The sequence below is a fragment of the Gadus macrocephalus genome, chromosome 7 (genome assembly GCF_031168955.1).
Source record: "Gadus macrocephalus chromosome 7, ASM3116895v1".
Taxonomy (NCBI): Eukaryota; Metazoa; Chordata; class Actinopteri; order Gadiformes; family Gadidae; genus Gadus; species Gadus macrocephalus.
In genome coordinates, this window is record NC_082388.1 from 6,009,792 (window position 1) to 6,023,126 (window position 13,335).

The 13,335-nt window shown below is 43.3% G+C and overlaps 1 protein-coding gene and 2 long non-coding RNA genes across 3 annotated transcripts; all 3 read right to left on the bottom strand.

The window, feature by feature from the left end:
* Positions 1 to 4,937: 4,937 nt before the first annotated feature.
* Positions 4,938 to 7,812, bottom strand: LOC132461165 (uncharacterized). Its single transcript, XM_060056209.1, has 4 exons — positions 7,798 to 7,812; positions 6,413 to 7,626; positions 5,251 to 5,293; positions 4,938 to 5,117 (listed from the first exon to the last, which is right to left on the bottom strand). The coding sequence occupies exons 1-4, from the start codon at positions 7,798 to 7,800 to the stop codon at positions 4,938 to 4,940; spliced, it is 1,440 nt and encodes a 479-aa protein (XP_059912192.1). The 5' UTR covers positions 7,801 to 7,812.
* A 654-nt stretch (positions 7,813 to 8,466) lies between these two features.
* On the bottom strand, positions 8,467 to 9,820 carry LOC132460755 (uncharacterized). The gene is made up of 4 exons (XR_009526408.1): positions 9,776 to 9,820; positions 9,251 to 9,645; positions 8,860 to 9,133; positions 8,467 to 8,700 (listed from the first exon to the last, which is right to left on the bottom strand). It is a non-coding gene; the product is annotated as an uncharacterized LOC132460755 (long non-coding RNA).
* Positions 9,819 to 10,312, bottom strand: LOC132460762 (uncharacterized). Its single transcript, XR_009526415.1, has 3 exons — positions 10,224 to 10,312; positions 10,022 to 10,090; positions 9,819 to 9,905 (listed from the first exon to the last, which is right to left on the bottom strand). It is a non-coding gene; the product is annotated as an uncharacterized LOC132460762 (long non-coding RNA).
* Between the last annotated feature and the right edge of the window lie 3,023 nt (positions 10,313 to 13,335).

Genomic DNA, 13,335 nt, shown 5'->3' on the forward strand with positions numbered 1-13,335 from the left:
TCCGAAGGCGTTGAGGTAGCTGGTATGCAAAGGCAGTATTTGGCTGCCAATGCAAGTTTTGGGTAGCGGTCTGTATTGTTTTTCCACCATGCAACTGGGCCTGAGCTGAATTTGGTTTTGTCGCTCAAATATTGCTCCATTTCCTTCTTTGCACTCTCGCTATCATCGTTATCCTCCTTCTCCTCGTCATCATCAGACAGCAGCATGGCTATCTCCCTTTCCTTCCCAGTCTTCATTTTTTTCTGTGGTGATGCGGCTGCCGTTACTTCATCTGAGTTGTCCTCTGCAAGGGCCTGCCCTTCGTTTGCAACCTCCAGGCATGCTCCAGATGTCCAGCCAATTGAACAACCTCAATGTACACTAGATCCTTTTTCTCGTCATCCAGGAACTTGAAGTTCTTGAATCGTGGATCAAGTGCTGCTGAGAGGAGGTAAACAGTGTTGGGCTCCAACTTGGCCAGTTTCCAACGTGTGTCTATCTCGCTGACAAGTGTGCTTTTGAGCGCTCTGATTGCAGGGCTGTCAGCATCCAGTGGTGTCAGGTGACGTCTTTTAATATTGCTGAGCATCGGCACGACAGATGAAAGGGACACATTTACCTCACGTGACAGCAGTTCAGTTAGAGTGATTAACGGCCCCAAACACTTCGGCAGTATCCTGGGCCAGATTCCACTGGTCTGATGTCACCTTTCTTTGTGACGATGGGGTCAGACAGTACTGCGGTCACTGGCCATCTCTGCTCTACCAGCCTTTCCAGCATTGAATGTGTGGAATTCCATCGAGTGGGCACATCCTGAATGAGCTTGGGCTCAATTACATTCTGTTGTTTTTGCTTTTCTTTCAGGGCTGCAGTTGCTTTTGCACTTTTTCTAATGACTGACTAGATTCCTGCCAGCGCTCACTGTCCGGCGTATCGGATCCTGCTTTACAGCTGTGTTCACGCACAGTGTTGGGAAAAACGGTCTGTCTAGTTACTGGACCAGATGAAATGAGACGGAGAGGTAATAAAGTCTATCGGCACGAGGACCTTGGATTTATTAAGTAAAGTGGCAACGGTTATACAGAGTCATAAAGCGTGAGAGATCGAATATGTCTAAGTCCCTAATCAGCGCTGATGGTTCGTCTGGAGCTTCGCCTCCGTGGAAGGTCTGCTTCAGAAGAAGATGAAGAGTCCCTGTGTGATGCAGTCTTATGCTGTATCCTCCTCTCGATGAGGTGTGTGCGTTTGAGGTGTGTGCGGTTCTGTGTGTTTTGGCTCCCAGGCCCTGAGAGAGCTTCGTAACGCGGAGAGTTCCTCGTGTCTCGGTGTGATAAATTAAAACGGGGAGTGCCCCCCTGAAATGTCTCCTGTGTGATAAATTAATGTGGCTCTCAGGCCCCTAGTATCTGCATGTGTTCCTTCTAGTGGGGGAGAGCTTCGAGGTGTCTCCTGTGTGATAAATTAATACGGCTCTCCCGTTCTGGAGATGATACTGGTGCATTGTCTGAGTGTCCACCATCTGCCTGCCTGGGAGATGGGGCCTTCAGCTCCGGCCTTGACCTGACTATATATTATCATGTTTGTGTTGTTGGGTTAGAGCAAGAGTTGACTATATTATAATGTGTCCATGTGATGTGCTCATCAGGTTATTTTTCCCAACAACAGCTGCAGTGTGTGTCCAGAACAACGCACTCCTTGGATGTTTCCCCACTTCTCCGGCTGTTTGCGCAGAGTTTCTGTGCACAGCGTCATGTTGCTCGCGTTGTCATGAACAATGGCTACTCTTTTAAAATTAGGTATTTCAAAGTAGTCAACCACCTCTCCAAGCCGGTGTGCAATATTCTCAGCAGTATGGCTTTCCTCCATCTCTTTTGTTTCCAGCACATACGCCTGGAGCTCCCAGTCTGCATTAATGAAATGCGCAGTGACTGTCATGTATGCCTCCATACCGATCGAAGTCCAAACTGACTGCTGTAGTACTAGCAATCTGTGCTAATACTTGGCCCCTCAGTTCATTGTGCTTAACTGTGAGGGCTTCTGAGATTGTTGAACGTTTGGGGATGGTGTATCCAGGCTCCAACAACTTAACTAATCTTTTGAAACCCTCGCCTTCGATTATGTTGATGGGCCTCATGTCCATCGCTACAAATTCTACCACTTTGTCTGTTATATCTCTCTTTCTTTTGACTGAGATTGGCATCTCAAACTCAAGGGTCCTCTGGGTAGCTTTTGTGGTCGATGTCGATGGTTGAGATGTCTGAGGATGGACCTATAATAATTTGTTAGGAAATTCTAATTAAAGTATACAGTATAGGATTATTAAATAGATATGTATTAATGAGCCCTAACCCATTTTTGAGCATAGTTGGTTTGCCTGGAGTTAATATCTAATAAAGCATGTATAAAAAAAAAAAATCTAGACTATCTGGGCTATAGTATGTGTGCAGCAGTGATGTCATTGTTATAATAGGCCTAATAAGCATTTTAATAAATTTGTATTTTCTCTAAAGTATACACATTTACCCTCTCACAATGATGGACTCTCCAAAAGCATCATTTAGCATCACATTTAGCATCAAAGCTAACGAATCAAAACCGAAACTATCAAACATGTATTAATTAAGGACATAGAGACTATCATTCTTGGATCTAAGGGTGGGTTTATTTATTGCATAAAGACCCCGAAAATAAGCACAAGTTCCAAGCTGGATAAAAAAGCTTCTGTAAGGACAACATCGAACCAATGGCAGCATCGGAACCGCACGGCCGTCAGCTTCCCGAAGCCGACAACGGCATGTTTTTACTACTTACGGATCAAAAGTTATTTAATAATTTATTAACCTACACACGTGTGGTGTCCTGTACAGTAGCTCGGGCTCTGATAGTTTTAGTTATTATCAAGCTATTAAATGTTTTTTTCAAGGCTTTGTCAACAAATAGTTCTATGCCACATCTGCATAATAGGCTACTTACTTGTTTGAGGTGATTCATCAAACTTGTCGTTCCTCCGTGAAATGCCAATTTGTTGTTGCAAATTTGGCACTGAGCATGCTTTCGATCATTGGTCAATTTAAAATGTTCCCAAACTGAAGATTTTTGGGGCATTTTGAACCAGCTCGTTCAATGTAAGTAATGTAAGTGCGCTCGGAGGTGAGGAGATGGATGCGCAAGTTGTGACACTTAGTGATGTAATTCTAAATTAGCAATATACTACTACTACAATATGCTGAAAGATATTTTAAGGGCCTATTCAGGTGAATCTAAAAAAGGTACAGTTTCTAGATTATATAAAGGTTTCTTGACAAAAAAAACATACTCTACAGAATACATAAAAAATAAATGGGAAAGAGAGGGAGACTTTCAGATGACAATAGAGGAATGGCATACCTACTGTGATTCACAGTGGAAATGTACTAGTTCATACACATGGAGGGAGTTCGCATGGAAGTGCTTACTAAGATTTTTTATTGCTCCAAAACTAAAAGCCCATTACTCTGGAGGAGACTCTAAATGCTGGAGAGGCTGTGGAAATCGGGATGCAAACCACTGGCATATATTTTGGGAATGTCCAGGGTTGAAACATTTTTGGTCAGAGGTACATAAAACAATGGAAAAAATATTCCACATGAAAATTCCTAATAACTTCAAAACACTTATTCTAGGTAAAGCTGACTTTTTTATGAGAAACATTGATAAATATTTCAAATTATGATAACGGTAGCTAAGAAAAACATTACTAGACATTGGTTGCAGCCCGATCCTCCCACATTAGAAGAATGGGCAGACACAATTAATGACATTTATTTGTTGGAGAAAATAACCTTCTCACTTAATTTACAAATGGACAAGTTCACTAAGATATGGGAAAATTGGACTTTGTTCATGACAAAGACACAGACAAATTATATAGATCCAATGGATTAAGGAATTGGATTTGTTGTTTGTATTCTTATTTATGTCTATTCTAGTCTAGTAAAAACATGCTATGTTATCTTATTTCTATTATTTATTTGATGTAAAAAATACATCCACTCTAGGAGGTGCTAGGTTATCCCACTTCAAGGGTGTATTTTTTATTTTTTTTCTCTTCTCTCTTTGATATATTATTGCTGTCAATGCATCCCTGTTACATTTGCTCAACCAAAAAAAAAACAGAAAGGGGAGTATTAGGGTTTTGCTGGTTGAGAATATTACTGATTGTTTCACCCGTACTGTTTTTTATTCTCTGTAATCATCAACAAGAAATAACTTGTTAACAACGTTTTGATGTATGCAATACTCCATAAAAAAAAAAGTGTATTAAAACGTATTGATGTTTATTAGATTAGGGAATTTATTATGATTTGATTTGTAACTTCTAGTATACAGCAAATTTCAAAACAAGGACAAACATCCAGAGAAATAACATAGAGGATAAAGCTGTATCAATACAAATGAATACTTTTATTTTGTTAATTATTTTATTTGTTAAGGAACTGCGGGTGCATGCAGGCAGGTAGGACCCAAACGCAGACGGTTTCAGGAAACGGCACTTTATTCAAGCCTAAAGGCTAAGGCACAGGAATCAGGGAACTCGGGAGACAACTCGGAACTCGGGAGACTACAGGGAACTCGGGAGACGACAGGGAACACGGAACACGCAGGACTAGCCACCACCAACAACCACAGCAAACCACAATGACAGCACAAGGAACAAAGGAAGACGAGGGCTTAAATAACAAACACAACGAGGAACAGCTGAGACACATTAGGGGAGGGAACAGCAATCAACACAGGAGGGAAACACAGGGAAACACCCACACCCTGACATTATTATCAGCTAAATGCCTGGAAGTATACCCTACTGTGTCATCAACGGTAACTTATCAATACAAATGTCTCACACGCAGCATAGTCTTAATACTTCAGAATACTGTTGTCCAGGTTAATCGGTTCCACTATGTTAAGGAACGTGCTGGTCACAGGGAGGCGGAGACAGGGTAAGGGCAACGGGATTTATTGGTGCAAGCGAGGCGGGATGTCAGGCAGGCGGGGGTCTGGTGCCGGGTGGGCGATCGAGTAGGCAAGGGCTCGACGATGGACAGGTAGTCAGGCAGACGGAGGTCCGATAACGGGAAGGCAGTCAGGCAGTAGGAGAACTAGAGAAAGGGAGAGGGGATTACTAAGGGAGCAAGGAATTGGAGCAAGACTTGACAAAGAGCTGGTAGGACGATACAAAATTGTTGTTGTAAACGGCGAACTGGCGCCGGCTGATTAGATACGCGGCCCAACACCCCCATCTGAATAGATGGGGGTGTTGGGCCGCGTAGCAGGCCTAGTGAATCAAGGAGCACCATTTATTAGGGCATACATTTTGGGCAATCCGCAGAGGTCACTTTGCCTATGTTTGGTGTGTATGAAGGTATTATTGTAGCAAAAGTCTTTAGCACCTGTAACAGCAGGATTTGAATGCGTACACTAAAGTCACAGTAAATTTGAGGTTGTATATATTTATTTTGCATGTGTACTCTAAAGTCACAAATGTGTAACAGTACATTTGTAGTCGTAAATATTTTTTATACCATTGTAAACACAAAATAGGGTCTACGAGTATGCAAATCTGTGTTACAGGTGCACAAATCCTTTTGCTACAATTATTGCAGCGCAGTTGGTGCAAAACACATTCGCACACCCGTGTTTCATAATCTGAGAACATGCCCAAAAGGTGTGCATTCATAAACCCAAATTTGAACTAATGCATCAGAAGTTGCACATCTGTGAACAATTCCTCACAAATAAAATGATAAAGAACGCTATGTTAATTCAGCATTTTAATGAGCAAGCACAAATCCATTTTACAACTGCTCGAATCTGGTCCTGCAAGTCTCAGCTGTGTTTTTTTTTTTCAGCTGTCCGGTAGTTTTGCAACACGTCTAGGTGGTAAATGTGTAGCACAAGTATTCGTATCCGTAGATGCCAGAGCGTCCGTGGGCGGGACAAAATAGTTCCGCCCATAATTTCCTAATCCAATGAAAATCGCCTGCAGGGATGCATTTCTCAAATTACACTGGGAGTGGGACCCACCGCGTGCCAGCCTTGGAGCTATAAAGATCGCAGCATACTCTTTGCGCGGGATACGTTTCTTTCTGGAGAAGTGAAGAAGGCGTCCTACTGAACAGCGGTGGGTATCCTACATTATGTTAAAATAAATTACTTAGGTCAAGTGAATTCCCCCCAAAGTATTTCATTAACATGCCGCAAATGTCCTTCAATGTATTTTAATGGTCGCCATAACATAAATTCAGAAAAGTTGCAACTTCTGATGCATTATTTCAAATTTGGGTTTACAAATGCACACCTTTTGGGCATGTTCTCAGATTATGAAACACGCAGGTGTGCGAATGTGTTTTGCAACAACTGCGCTGCAATAATTGTAGCAAAAGGATTTGTGCACCTGTAACACAGATTGTGTGTCATAGGTGAAAACAGAATTTTGACTATCTCTAACAACTTAAGTAGCATTTGTGTGTAATAATTGTCTCCAATTTTATCAATAAGAAAAGGCAGAATCTTTAACAAAAACAGCATCTGCCCAGCTGACTGTTTCAATTTATTGTCATTTGATGACAGTGTATTGACAGATATGGGGCAAGGCTTATCCCTTGCATCCACAGGAGAATAAGGGAAACCAATAATTGCACTGTTGAATGCATCTAAGTCCCTATGTCCTGAAAGAACAAGATGCTTTAAAACACATTTGATTTCATATGGGGCAACACCTTCAAGAATGACATGCATGATGACTTGTGGGGTTTGATTGATTATATCAAAGTGAGGAAATTCTGTTAATTTGCTTCTCCTGTTTATGCCATAGGTCGTTTTTAGATTGTCTTTCAGAAAGTCAGTATTTGTCTTCTCAATGTCATTACATTGACTGTTATGACTTGCCATTGTCCTTTTAACAAACAAATCTTCATTAAATTGCTCCTGCATGTCTTCAAAGTTGCATTCACAGTGCCTGCATTTACTGTAGGCAAATCCCACTCCTATCTTAAATCCAGCCACTTCATGCTGAGCTAGAGTGTCTCCGCACACAGACATAAGTGCCCCATAAATTGTCCTCTCACCTTTTGCAGTGACAACCTGGACACCATCACGCAGCTCAGTTAAATCACGGTTAATCCTCTCAAATATCTTATCAATACCACAATGAGAAAGATCTTTTGATTTTACCATGGCAAGCAGACGAATAGCGGCAAGTCTTGATCTGTATTTAAGGTTGATGTTACCTAAGGTGTAATAAATCAATAACAATTTGTTTTTGTTTGCACGAGATCCAAGAGGATTGCATAGCTCAATTTCATCTGTATATAAAACCAACTGCAATGCTGTGGGAAATTTCAAAAACAGTGGGTGTGACTTAAAAATGTCTCCATCAATGAAATCATGAAAAAATCCATCCTTGCACGTCTTTGGTCTCTCATCAATCAAAATTGTTCTTGGATGTGATAGCAGCTGCTCCAAACTTTTCACCAACGGTATATAATGAAAAAAATGGTCCTTAATGGTAAGAACTCTGGAGTCTCCATGTTTCACATAACGTACTGTTTGTTTTGCGACAACAATCTCTGGTTCAACTGGTTTTAACAGTTCTTTGATGGTCTTATCCTGCAAATGGGTGGAAGCAATTTGACAGAAAGGGTCAACAAACTGGTCAAATATCCCCATTGCATCACTCTTTAGTTGATCCAGGTCCCCAGAATGTCTCTCAATCATGTCGCTCATTTGCAGTTTTAGGTGCTCCAATAATGCGGCCTGATATTGCTGGACTCCACTCACCATATGGTTAACAGCTCTCTGGGGAGTAGAAAACAGACAAACAAACAAAATACTGGATTATAAAATTCATATAAAAATGCAGTCAACATACAAACTCAGACACTAGGGGTTTTAATTAACCCCTCAATTACATATTGTTAGTGTCATGCAATGATCAAAATAGGCTATTTCCAGCAAAACTTTCATGAAATAATATTGCCTTCCGCAACTTAAAGACGTTGTTTACACTTGGTCTTAAAATGCGTTTTGAGCAATAGGATAACAAGTGGACAGTGCTAAATAAAATTGTTAGTGTTGGGTGTACTATGTTGTCTCTATTCTTAGCTCATGCTCAACAAATATAGTGGATGGGCAGATTTTGTAAGCAAAGTATGTTACCATTTGCATATATAGCGGGGAAATGAGATCCGATCACAAGTGGTCACTGAAGAACCATGTGGAAACACATTCTAATGTCAGGTGTTTCTCTGACAGCTGTCGACCTGTGATCGGATCAACCAAGATGCCAGGACTGAACAGTGGCCAAGTAATTTTACAGTTTAAGATTATTGTTTTTAAGCTTGACATTAAAAAGGAAATATAATTATTTTTTTTTTTTGCTGTTTTTGTTGCAAAAAATCATACATTGTTTTTCCAACCCCAATTAGATGTATCTACAGAAGCACTTACTGAATAGGGCCGATATTTGGCTGTGTGCATCAGTGCAGAACTCAATGACATCAAGATCTTGCTTCAGCGTGTCTAATGTCTCTATAAAGGCCACCTTCTCCATGTTGGTCGATTTCCGCGAAGTCTCACGCTTGTCCACATTCACCACGTTGATTATTTGTCTTGTGGCATTGTCCATGGCAGTGTACGTACAGTACTGCGCGCAGAATCCTGCACTGTCCATCCTTCCATCTCCTTAAAATACAGACGACAAAACCGAATATGATGATAAATAAGTTTGTGGTGCCAGAACATGCATGAAAAATGTGGATGTGTCTTGCATAATTGTTTATGTTCTTAGTTGACTATGGGTGTGTTTAGGTATGTCTGTGTGTGTGTGTCGGTGAAACTAACCGAGAGCAACAGTTGGTCCTAATGTCTTCACATTGGCAATCACTTTGGCTCTTCTCGCATTCCAGAACGCCTTTATAGTGTCCACACAGTAGTTGTCTTGGATGTCAGCAAAGTATCTCTCATTGATCATCCCCATATTCATGAAGTTGAAAAGCATTTTCACCTTTGTGTAGTTGTTGCCTGTGAGCAAAATATTGGTGGCCATTAGAAAGTCTCCTAACTGACTTTTAAAGTTGGTTGGGAAGACCACCGCCACACGACCTTGAGGACACAGCTGAAAAAGGGGCAGGAGAAAACACATGGAAAAAATGTAATAAGTGAAGTAATATAAAACAATGATAATATTTTGTATTAAAAACTAAATTACATGTGTTACCAAAACATGACTTACCCATTCAATGACGGCAGCTGTGACCCTTGACTTGATGTTAATCTCAAAAGGTCCTTTTGCCTGACATTGTTTTTGGGTGATGGGGTCCTTCCCTTTACAAGAATCTATTGGCAAAGCAACAAACTCACAAAGCTGCCTCAGACAGTCATGGTAAGCAATAGAAGCCGGTTTGCCAATTATATCATCTTCCACCTCAACAGTTATCTCTGATCTATATGGTTGCCTTCTTTGCTTTTTTTGGGGAAGATGTTGTGTCTCTTGCTCTTGCTCCAGCACAGAGAGATCTTCTTCATGATCATCTTGATCTGTGTCGTCTCCCGCGTCATGCAGTGTCTTCCATGGTGACTGATGGACATTCTTCAAGGATGAACCCAGTATTCAGAGATCTGCCTTTGCTGTAAAAATGAAAGAATATTTCTATAATGTTTCAAATTATTAATAATACTAATAATCATAAGCGAAATATAAAATCAGGTAAAATAAATGTCATAACAGGTTGGTTATGAAGATTGGTAATAACCATACCACACACGAAAAAGTGGCACGTAATCTGGGTCGTCGCTGTCATGTGTCCTCCTCTTCCAACAGCAAATCTGATTGCGCCTCCATGTCTGGATGCCAAGAAGGATCGTATTCGTCCTCATCGTAGTCAATGCTGATGACAGACAACCCCAGCTAGTTACATTATGTTACACATACACAGAATTTACAGAAATAATAACCCATAAAATATCATGAAAAGTCTCATCTTATGTCCTTGAAAACACTTACATAGAGTTTGTTATATCATTAAATGCGTCCTCATTGATGTCACCCAATCTTTCATCTGCTGATGTAACACTGCATTTAGGAAATCAGAAAGAAAGTCAGTATTGCATAATTATACATTTGGATGAGTGAATAAAAGGCCTCTTCACTTTAAAAAGATGTTATTTTTAAACATTTGACAAGTAAAACCTAGGTACCACTGTACCTTGCTTGTATTGTGAGAAGTGAGGTCTCAGCAGAGTAGCTGTCCAAACCCTCCACTCCATGAACAGAGAAATCCTCCTCTCTACAGATTGTGGCATCCCGCCACGTAAACCTCGGCCTGGACGGGCCCGAGGGACCGTGAGGGACGGGATATACCACCCCCACCCACCAGCCGGCGACGGAGAGCATCCCTGTCGCCGCCCCAATCAGGGTGATTGGTGGACACCTGGCCGGTGGCAGGGGAGCCATTTTAAAAGGAGGTCTAAGACAGCAGCACGTCACAGCACGGCACGGGAGGAAGAAGGTGCTCGTGGCAGCGAGAGAGCCTAGAGGCCCACGGAGGCCCACGGAGGCCCACGGAGGCCCTAGAGGCCCACGGAGGCCCACGGAGGCCCTAGAGGCCGCGTCTCCTTCATGGTTTGATTTAAGTGGATTGTACTCAATAAATGCCTGCAATGGCTAAAACCCCAATGCCAAGCGTGTTTGTCCCTGGCGCCGCCGCCGCCAGGGACGCCGCCGCCGCCGCAAGGGACGCCGCCGCCGCCGCAAGGGACGTCGCCGCCGCCGCAAGGGACGTCGCCGCCGCCGCAAGGGACGTCGCCGCCGCCGCAAGGGACGTCGCCGCCGCCGCAAGGGACGCCGCCGCCGCAAGGGACGCCGCCGCCGCAGCGGGAGAGAAGGCCGCAGCGCGAGGCCGGGACGGGGCTGCGCCGCTGGCAGGCGTGGACGTGGGGACAGGTCGGCCCTGTATGCTGGCGACCTGCTGGGCGCAGGGAACATCTGGTAGTCCGACCATCCCGGCGCGGGTGATGAACCGGGACACGCAGGCCCTCCTGGACACCGGCAGTGCGGTTACCCTCCTTCGCCCCGACCTGGCGGGTGGGAAGGCAGGGGAACCGATGGAGGTGGCCTGCGTCCACGGGGACACCCGGACATACCCCACGTGCCACGTGGTTGTCCGCACCACACACGGTGTGTTCACGATCCGGGCGGGGATTGTCCCCCACCTACCAGTCCCCGTGGTAATCGGGAGGGACTGCCCGATTTTCCGCCGGGGTTGGGACCCGGCACTAGAGTCCCGGGGCAGGAGAGATGTGGTTGCCGTCGCGGCGAGAGAAGCGGTTGCCGTCGCGGCGAGAGAAGCGGTTGCCGTCGCGGCGAGAGAAGCGGTTGCCGTCGCGGCGAGAGAAGCGGTTGCCGTCGCGGCGAGAGATGCGGCTGCCGTCGCGGCGAGGGATGCGGCCGGCGCCGCTGCGAGAGGTGAAATCGCCGAGCGTGCCGAGCTTCGACCGAACTGGCTTGGCAGTGTAGAGAGGCCTTATGCTGGAGAGAGGGCAGTAGTGCGCACCTAAAAAAGCAGCCAAATAACACAACACACACGCACCACGGCGGGTGCTGACTGACTACACACACACGCACGCACGCACACCACGGCGGGTGCTGATTGACTACGCACACACAACATGGCGGGTGCTGACTGACTGCGCACACACAAAATCCTCCGTTCCTAGCCTACTCACCGTTAGATGAGCTGGAGGCGAAGTAGCCTCATCAGAGACTACTTGCGTTAAACAGCAAAGTCTCAGAGCTTGGCGTCTTAAATCTTTTGCAGACTTTTGTAAACAAGTCCTGCCTTCCTCTGCGTGCAGTATCACATAAAAATACGTAATGTTGGGTCGCCATGGTTGTTGTTTATAGAGGGGGGTTCCGTTTAATTTAATATTGCATAGTTTACAAAACTCCCGCTCAGCCCCTTGCATCTTACGCGTGACTGTGACGAGTGTGTCTCTAACCTTCCGGGAGTAGTAGCAGGATTTGAGACATTTCAATTCAAAAACGGTTGTGAAAGAAAAAAAAGTTCACTGTATCCGGCCCTTTACCTTTTAAGCTAACATATATATAAAATAAATAAATAATATAACTTCAGAATAATCTGGCGGGCCAGATATTATGTCTTGCGGGCCAGTTATGGGCCGCCAATTGCCGGCCCCTTTCCTTACTTCCCGTTTTTAAGGAGCTCTTATTTTAGTGTTAGACTACAAAGTAATTGCTTTGGATCTGTGTGGGTGATATTGCTTTTTATTACGAAGCACTTTGTTAGTGCTATACAAATAAAGTCCGATTTTAGTAGTTGACAACTAATTGATTAACTGTCTAATCTTTGCAGCTCTACAAAGAGGCGTTGTCTTGAGCAGCCATCAGACACGGATGAAATGGGTTTCAAGTGACTCAACAATCATTCTGGATCGGTCCACAGAAGGAAGTGGCAGCCAAGGCTCAGAAAGTCAGTTAGAAGGTAAGTTTCAACTTTTTATTTACACATTTGCCCTTGTGAGGTACTTATATTTTAGATAAACTAATAAACCCATGTTATGTTTTTAAAACCCATGTGTCTCATTCGTTGCATTATTGCTCTTTTTAATTTAATGTAATTTTTGGTTCCAAAATACCGAAATGATCCTTAAAGTACATTATCCTATCAGAAATATGTCTGTTATGTGTTGAAGGAAAAAGGAGATCCCAAAGCCTGCCTGAAGAAGCACCCTCAGTCCTGTCCAGTCCTGATGCTGAGTTTGTCCAACTGTCTCATGACTGTGTGTAGTGGGGTTGAACTTGTGTGCTTGCATGCAATTGTATGTGATTGCATATGAGTTTCAAGCAAATAGTTCTCATGCATTTATTAACAGAATAAAAAGAAAAGGCATTTAAATGGTCAAAATTCGAAAAATGAATAGGTAATTAGTAGCTAGGAACAGGGCTGATAATTGTTAAAAGATTAAATTCCATGAAAGTTTAATCTAATGTATGATTTATATTGCAGTTTTTTGACATATTTTGTCATGCAACAACATGAGATGAACTTTTTTTAAACTGAGGCATATAAATTTATTTTTTTTGTGTCTTACAGCTAACAAGTCGGCAGATGTTGACAGTCCAGACTCCTACAGTCCAGCGATCTTGGCCAAGCACTAGCCCTACATACTTTGTATAAAAGAAAAAATCCAAACCACCAGGATGTCTCTCATCTCTTGGATTTGGAATTTGTAGCCAGGAGAGCTATTGACTCAAATACCATTCGCGAGGAGGACAGACACGAGAAGGTTCTAGATGCA